The 7,785-nt window shown below is 46.6% G+C and overlaps 1 protein-coding gene across 1 annotated transcript in view; it reads right to left on the reverse strand.

The window, feature by feature from the left end:
* Positions 1 to 2,403: 2,403 nt before the first annotated feature.
* CCDC64 (coiled-coil domain containing 64) overlaps positions 2,404 to 7,785 on the reverse strand; it is a 90,718-nt gene continuing 85,336 nt past the window's right edge. The window contains exon 10 of the mRNA XM_015425297.1: positions 2,404 to 2,604. Coding sequence (XP_015280783.1) covers positions 2,404 to 2,604 — 201 coding nt within the window. The remainder of the gene's footprint in view (positions 2,605 to 7,785) is intronic.

Genomic DNA, 7,785 nt, shown 5'->3' on the forward strand with positions numbered 1-7,785 from the left:
TAGATAGACATATTGATGTTCACATGAATTATTAAATGTTATTTTTATCACAGTGTTTCCTTGTTTTTTGGTATGTACCCACGTGGATGTTGGCAACCCTAGCTATGTCTGAAAACAACAACAATAATAGATGAGGCAGGTGTGCATACCAGTGTGTACACATGCATATGTTGGCATGTGCTCAGTTTAGAAAAGGAAGCCCAGGGTCATACAAGGCATCATTTTCATACACAGCAGAAGAGACCTTCAGCTACTTATTTCCATTTGTTAACGTAAAACCTGTTCCTCAGTCTGTAACTGTGCTCCTTGACCATTTTGTGTTTCACTAGAAGTGGGGCCAGCAGGGGGGGGGGCAGGCTAGCAGGGCTGCCACTTCGGAAACACCTGCAGGTGTTGCATAAGGAAGGAGGGGATGTGTGGAATTGGCTAAAATTGGTGTGAAATTGCTCAACGTAAGAGAGCCCTTGTTACTGGGCTCCAGGGGATTACAGAGGACTAGGCCCTTGGCACCAGAAGGTACTAGAATACAGGGATCTTCTCCCTTCTCCATCAAAAACTGCAAGCTCCCTACCAGCTTTCCCAACAAGCACTTCTGTGCCCTACCCAGCAGTTGCAGGACAAAGGCTACATCTGTAGGTTTCAAATTCAGGAGCCCAATTGACTGGGTCCACCTAAATGGACCCTGCCAAACACAGCAATAGGGTGCATCAGTTGGCATGGGAGATAGGGGCCACATCGGGCCTGTCCAAAGTCTATGCAACTGGCATTATTGGGCTCTTGTTCTGAGAGAGTAAAGAGATGGCTGGGTCCAGAAGCAGGCAAGTCAGGGTATCCATAAATGGCAAACAGCTTGTTCTCATTGAAGTAATAAACCTCTGTCTGGACCGAACCACTTCAGATGGCACGTAGGGTCTCAGTTGACAATACCAACCCATACCAAAACAACAACAACAACCCACTTCTTATAGAATCTAGCATCAATAAAAAGGGTTCTTCCAGCCCAGCCTTTTCTCTGACACCCAAGCATTGTTTTTCTCTCTCTAACGTCCAGGGAATTTCTTTGTACGAGGGAGCATTCACAGTCATATAAACCCTCACTGGTAGTCTGCTGAAGTTTTTAAACCCAGACAGAAGGTTCCTGCTAAAGAAGTCGTCTCACTCAGTTGAGGCCTGGAACCATGCCACAACCCCTAATCCACAGCCTTGGAAGGCCAGCATCATCTCCTAACTAACAAAGACATTTCTGAAGACACGTTATTTCTGAGGGGGTAGGAGCAGACTGCATCCAGGCAGCAGCCCTCCCCCTCTAGGAAAATGACACTCTCCCTTTGCTTCTGTTCTGCAATCAGCAATCCAACTTTCCCCTATGCCTAGGACAACAACAGTGGGAGGTAGATTAAGGATTGGAAGTGAGCAAACCGTTTCCTTTACTTAAGGACAATTTTGTGCGGTGGGTGTGGAGCACTGGGGCTCCCAAAGACTCAAAGGACTTTTTGAACAGACTCTCAAAAAGGTAAGCAGCAATGTTTTTATGGAATGCTTCCTGCTTGGGGGTTACAGCAATTGCCTAAGACTATGAGAATCTGGTTTGTGATTGCAGACTGCTTTTCTAATCTCAGTGGTTTAAGGATGCACATATTCCCCTAAAGCCATGCTAGGAAGGAAGGAAGGAAGATCAGATTCAAGGTTCTTAGTGGGTTCTTTTTGAAATGTATGTTCATTCCAAGTCAACCCTCTCCCATGAGATTCAACTTCCTGTATCTTTGCGTCTTGGTACTAGTTGCACATATTAATCTACTTCTCATGTGCCCGATTCAAACTCCTATGACTTTCCACAAAGCCTTGCCATGGATCTCTGCACTGCAGGATAAGGACAGGCAGGCCATGCCACTGAAGGCAATGGACTCTCAGTTGGTAAGAAGTCAAGCCTCTATTCACCACCGCCTTTATAGCCATTTCCCCCCTCCTTCCTAGCACATGCCTGGAGCTGGCTTCTTTAAAGTTCCCCCTCTGGCAGAAGAGAAATGACTTTAAGACACCTGGAATAAACACAGCAGAAACAGAGTGGACCTAACAATAGACCCTGAAGGTTTTGCGTTTTCTTTTTCATGTTGCTTAAGGTATAGGAAAAGAAGTCCTTTCAATTGCTATCACGCTGGAGATCTGCAATTTTACTATGACATTATGTAAACATTGAGTTCAGACCACGGTGGGTTGCAAATAGTGCAGAGTTCAAGAGTTTAACTCCTTTGCCCTTTGGCGGTTTTCTTCTTTGATCAGAATTTGGGACCATCCAGTACAAGCTGGGTTCGCTTACCCTCCCCAGCTTCCTTCACCTCCCTTCCCACCCACCCCAAAAAAGTAAAAAAAAAAAAAGAATAACTGGAAAGTGCTGTGTCCCAACTAATTTTTCTTGAAAAAAGAAAAGAGGCGACTCCCTTCTGCCCCGATGGGCTCGGTCCCCTGCTGCTCCGGCCTCAGCAAGGGAGAGGGTCTGCTGCGCCGCTTTGCTCCTGGACCACTGGAGAAGGAGTAAGTGGGCTGGCTCCATTCCTTGGGATGTTTGTCCATCAGCTGCTGGTCAATGACCCTCTGCATATCATCCTGTGGCAGGAAGAAGGGAGGCCATTAATAGGAGGGGCAGAGAGAGAATGCTTTAGTTGCGAAGAGAAGGGCTTAACTGAAAAGAACGTTATGGAGGGGAGAAAGAAGGTACAGTGGTACAGACTGCAGGGCATGCAAGGCAGAGATGTTCCACCAGCCATTTGGCAGAGGACAGCAATGGGGAGACATCTGGCACTCTCACACAGTTCCCCAATCCCCATCCCTCGCAACCCCTCCCCCCAAGGAGGCAGGGGGCAGTGTTCCCTCTAAGCTGAGTTAGTGTGAGCTAGCTCACAGTGTTTAGCCTCCGGCTCACAGATTTTTCTCTTAGCTCAGGAAGGATAGCTCCAGAGCAAACTAATTTACGCAGTAGCTGAATTGCTCACTCACAACTTTAATGCCGGTAGCTCACAAAGTTGAATTTTTGCTCACAAGACTCCATAGCTTAGAGGGAGCATTGGCAGGGGGACCTGATTTTCCCCCACCATCCTGTATATGTATTTTGCTCCTGTTTACTGATCTGTTTTTAGGTGGTTTCAATGTTGGTTGTAAACTACAGAATTTTGTATATTATTCTGTTGTAAGCTGCCCTGAGTCCTACCTGTAGGGAAGGGTGGCCTAGCGAATCAAACTTAATAAAACAAAATAAATACAGACCGAAGCTGTGCATGCCGCTTAAACTGCAGGTAAAAAGGTTCCCTTGCTCGAAAGCCAGTCGAATCCGACTCTAGGGTTGCGGTGCTCATCTCCGTTTCAAAGCCGAAGAGCCAGCACTGTCCGAAGACGTTTCCGTGGTCATGGGGCCAGCATGACTAAACACCAAGGCGCACGGAACGCTGTTACCTTCCCACCGAACCCACCATTATATCAAAATGGTGACGTTTTATCCTTAAAGCAACCCTGTGAAGACTATCTCAAGGTCACCCAGTAAACTTCCATCATAGGGTTGCCAGCTCCACGTTGGGAAATACCTGGAGATTTTGGGGGTGGGGTTTGGGGAGGGGAGGGATTCCAGCAGGGTATATTGCCATACACTCCACCTTCCAAAACCACCATTTTCTCCAGGTGAACTGATCTCGATTGCCTGGAGATCCGTTGTAACAGCGGGAGATCTCCAGCCACCACCTGGAAGCTGGCAACCCTGCTTCCATGGCAGAGTTAGTGTCTGAACCCAGGTCTCCCAGATCCTACTCTGACACTCTAACCACTACACCACACTGGTAGTTGAACAGAACTTCCATGTACAGAGGCAGTATATCTATGAAAACCAGATACTAAGAGACAAATAGGAGGACTGTTGCCTTCAGGCTCTGCTCTTGGGCTTTCTGGAGGCAGCTGGCAAGAAACAGGGTGCTGAATCAGATTGTTGTTGAGCCTGTTCCAGTAGGGTCTTCCTTATCTATTTAACTATTTTTACCACCCACTTTCCTCTTGGCTCAAGGCGTTTTACAGTAATAACCAATAACCAAGATAAAATAACAACCCCCACGTAACACCCTCCCCGCCCTATAAGATGCCTGCTGCTCATAGCCCATCAAAAGCCTTAGCAAACAAACAGGATTTGCAGCACCACTTAAAGATCTCAAATAAGGGGGTATCCCTTGCCTCCTTGGGGGACACTATTCCACAGAGTGGGAGCCACAGAGGAAAAGGCCCAGGCTCTGGCCAATGCCAGCCACACCACTCTATTTGCGGGAACAGCCAGCAGGTGGCAGTCTGAAGACCGCTGCGGAGGCAAAGGAACACAGGCAAGGTGGCGAGGTCCTTCAGGTATGTGGGCCTCACACTGTGAAGCCCTTTACAGGTCATTACCAGCACCTTGAATTGAACTCAGAAACCAGCTGGCAGCCAGCATAGCTATTTCAAAGCGGGCAATGTATGCTCCCCTCCGCTAGACCCTGACAATTGGCCATCTTATGTTCTGCCACACACCAGTGTCCAAGGTTACATTACTAGTGAGAATTTTGAGTGAATCATTCTCACCGTTGCAAATTCCCCCAAGAAATGCAACAGCTAAGCTGCATTTTAGCTACCTCTTAAAGTTCCGTCAAAGTTGTGCTGGACCTTTTGTGTAGGGTTGCCAACTCCAGCTTGGGAAATTCCTAGACATTTGGGGCCAGTGCTTGGGGAAAGAGCTCAGCAGGGATAGGATGCCATGGAGTCCAGCATCCAAAGCTGACTTTGTCTCCAGGGGAACTGATCTCAGCAGTCTGGAGATCAGTTCTAATTCTGGGAGTATTCCAGGCCCTACCTGGAGCGGAGGCTGGTAACCCTGGGATCAGCAACATCAGCTTCACTGTTTCTTTAACCATGCCCATTATATTCCCTCCTTGATAGCGCTTCCAATGACTATTTGTGGAGGCTGGTGCCATGGAAACAGCATTAGAGAGGCAGGAAAAAACATAAAGGGGGGGGGGGCTTTAAATCTGTTGGGAAGGGGCAAGGAGGTCAGCGACTGAAATCTGTACAAAATCCAGAAAACGGAGTGCCCATTAATAAAATTAGGATGAAGGATGGAGCATCTTTTATGCATAACAATGGGAAATTAAGATACCTCGCAGAAGAGACAATACCCTATAATATTTTACACAAATTTTATAGTCTGTGGGTATTGTGTGGAGGGGTGAGCCTCTATAAAATTAGTTTACATTAACAGTTATTTATGCCAATAAAGGTATTTGTTTGCTGTACATTAACAGTTCCTGATTTACACTGTTAGACGTGAAGCTCAAAAGAGGTAGAAACAAAGAGTAGTTTTGTTTCACCAAAGAATATTTAAATTTATTTATTTAAAGAGTAAAACAGAGAAGTAGCAGAGAAACCTGCAGATTAACATCTGTGAGAATACTACAGTATATGCTGTATTTAGGGTTCCCAGGTCCCAGGTCCCAGTCGTGGCTTCTGCCTGCCACCAGACAGCTGGCTAGCGGGGGGAAACCCACCCCCAAACAGCGACATCCCTGTTGCGATGATGTCACCCGGAAGTGACATCATCACATTGGGGTGTCACACAGCAACACTCTGGTTTGAGGGCAAAACTCTCCGGTTTGAAGCCGATATTACTGTAGAGCTTTGCCCTCAAACCAAAGCATTGCTTCACAATGTCCCCAACGTGATGATGTCACTTCCAGGTGATATCATCACATCGGGGACATTCCAGAATGGCCCCCTCGGCACAACAAGGGGACCTGACAACCCTAGCTATATCGGAAAGAATGGAAGGGGGTAATCTGCTCTTCTGCAACAGCGTTAACCCTGACTGGATGTATTCCCTTCAGTTATACCCTGCCTTTCTCCCAAATGGGTACCCAAAGCAGCTGACATTGTTCTCCACTCCATTTCATCCTCACAACAACCCTGTTAGGTGGGTTAGGCTGAGAGTGTGTGACTGGCCCAATGTCACCCAGCAAACTTCCGAAGGTGATAAATGTATGTTAACAATCTGTGTTTAAATGTAAGAAGAAGCATCATTTAAAAGCAGGAGACAAAAAAATCTAGCAAGTGCTCAAAAGAATTCTGAAAAAGACAGAATGATGCAGTCAATTGTCAAAACAAATCCCTGCCATTACAAGGCTCTTATTTTTATATGCAAAATGAGGGGGAGATAGAAGTGGGTGGTATTTCAAAAGATTAAATCGACTCTTGCGGACAGATTGGAAGGCTGGTGCAACTCCGCTGTTAAGTAGGGTAAGGGGTTTGGTATTAGGCCCTGGGATCAACCCTTACCAGGTCTTATCCTCTCTTGCAAGAATCCACATTCCCTTATCTTGGTGACATCTTGCATCAGACTGCCACTTAGCCATGGTTAACACAAACTCAACTCCTGAAAGCACAGGAGAAATCAGTGTTCTATGGAACTATGTAGATAGGCTGTGAGAGAGCAGAGAGGGGGGGAAACCCTGGCCCTACTCCAGGCTGGCGAGGGAGGGAGGAAATCGTCAAAGACAAGACTGGCCCATTCTTCAAATTTGTCTCCAAACGCTTTCATTTAATCAAAAGATACAGACCTCACTTTTTAATTAATAATTCCAAAGCAGTTTTTAAATATGCAGTCATATATCAATTAAAACTGACAAGAAAAAAAGGATAGCAGGTCAAATACATCCAAAAGGTACCAAACCTTAGGGAAAGGACAAAAAAAAAATATCTGCACTAAATCAACCAGGTTAGTAAAGAGTCAAATCTTCACTGGCTGCCAGAAAACAAGCAGTAAGAAAAGAGAAACAGATTTATTCCCAGAAGACATTCCATAATTGCATTGCTCCAATGTGCATCACTTTGCACTTGGCCCCATTGAACCCCATTTGCCACACTGACACCCACTTGCCCATCGTCGACAGATCCCCTTTGAAGTGCCTCACAATCCTCCCTGTTTTTCACCACCCTGAACAACTTTGTGTCATCCGCAAATTTAGCCACTTCACTGCTTACTCCCAACTCAAAATCATTAATGAACAAGTTAAAAAGCATCGGACCCAATACTGATCCCTGCAATACCTCACTGCTTACCACCCTCCACTGAGAAAATTGCCCATTTACACTGTCTCTCTGTTTCCTATTAATTAGCCATTTTTGATCCACAAGAGGACTTGTCCTTTTATCCCATAACTATCGAGCTTACTTAGGAGTGTGTGTGTGTATATATATATAAAAAAACAGGTTGCTTACCAGTAACTGGTGATCTTCGAGTGGTCATCTGTGCATTCACACCAATGGGATCTAGTGCGCCTGCGCTGGATCTGCCGGTGCCTAGCAAGCTCTCTTAAAAGGATTTTCGTGCCTGGCCCAACTGAGCATGCTCAGGAGCCCCAGTGAGCATGCCCAGAAGGGCAGGCACGGACATCCCGCCAGTTCCTACCAACCGCCGCGCATCAATCTCCTAACAAAACAAGTAGAAGAAGACAGCAGCGGGGCAGGAGGGCGGGTGGTGTGAATGCACAGATGACCACTCGAAGATCACCAGTTACTGGTAAGCAACCTGTTTATCTTCTTCGTGGTCTCTGTGCTTCACACCAATGGGAGATTAGCGAGAAGTAGCCTACCTGGAGGACCCGCCAGTTCCTACCAACCGCCGCGCATCAATCTCCTAACAAAACAAGTAGAAGAAGACAGCAGCGGGGCAGGAGGGCGGGTGGTGTGAATGCACAGATGACCACTCGAAGATCACCAGTTACTGGTAAG

The sequence above is a fragment of the Gekko japonicus genome, unplaced genomic scaffold (assembly GCF_001447785.1).
Source record: "Gekko japonicus isolate JY-2015 unplaced genomic scaffold, Gekko_japonicus_V1.1 scaffold135, whole genome shotgun sequence".
In the NCBI taxonomy this organism is placed as follows: Eukaryota; Metazoa; Chordata; class Lepidosauria; order Squamata; family Gekkonidae; genus Gekko; species Gekko japonicus.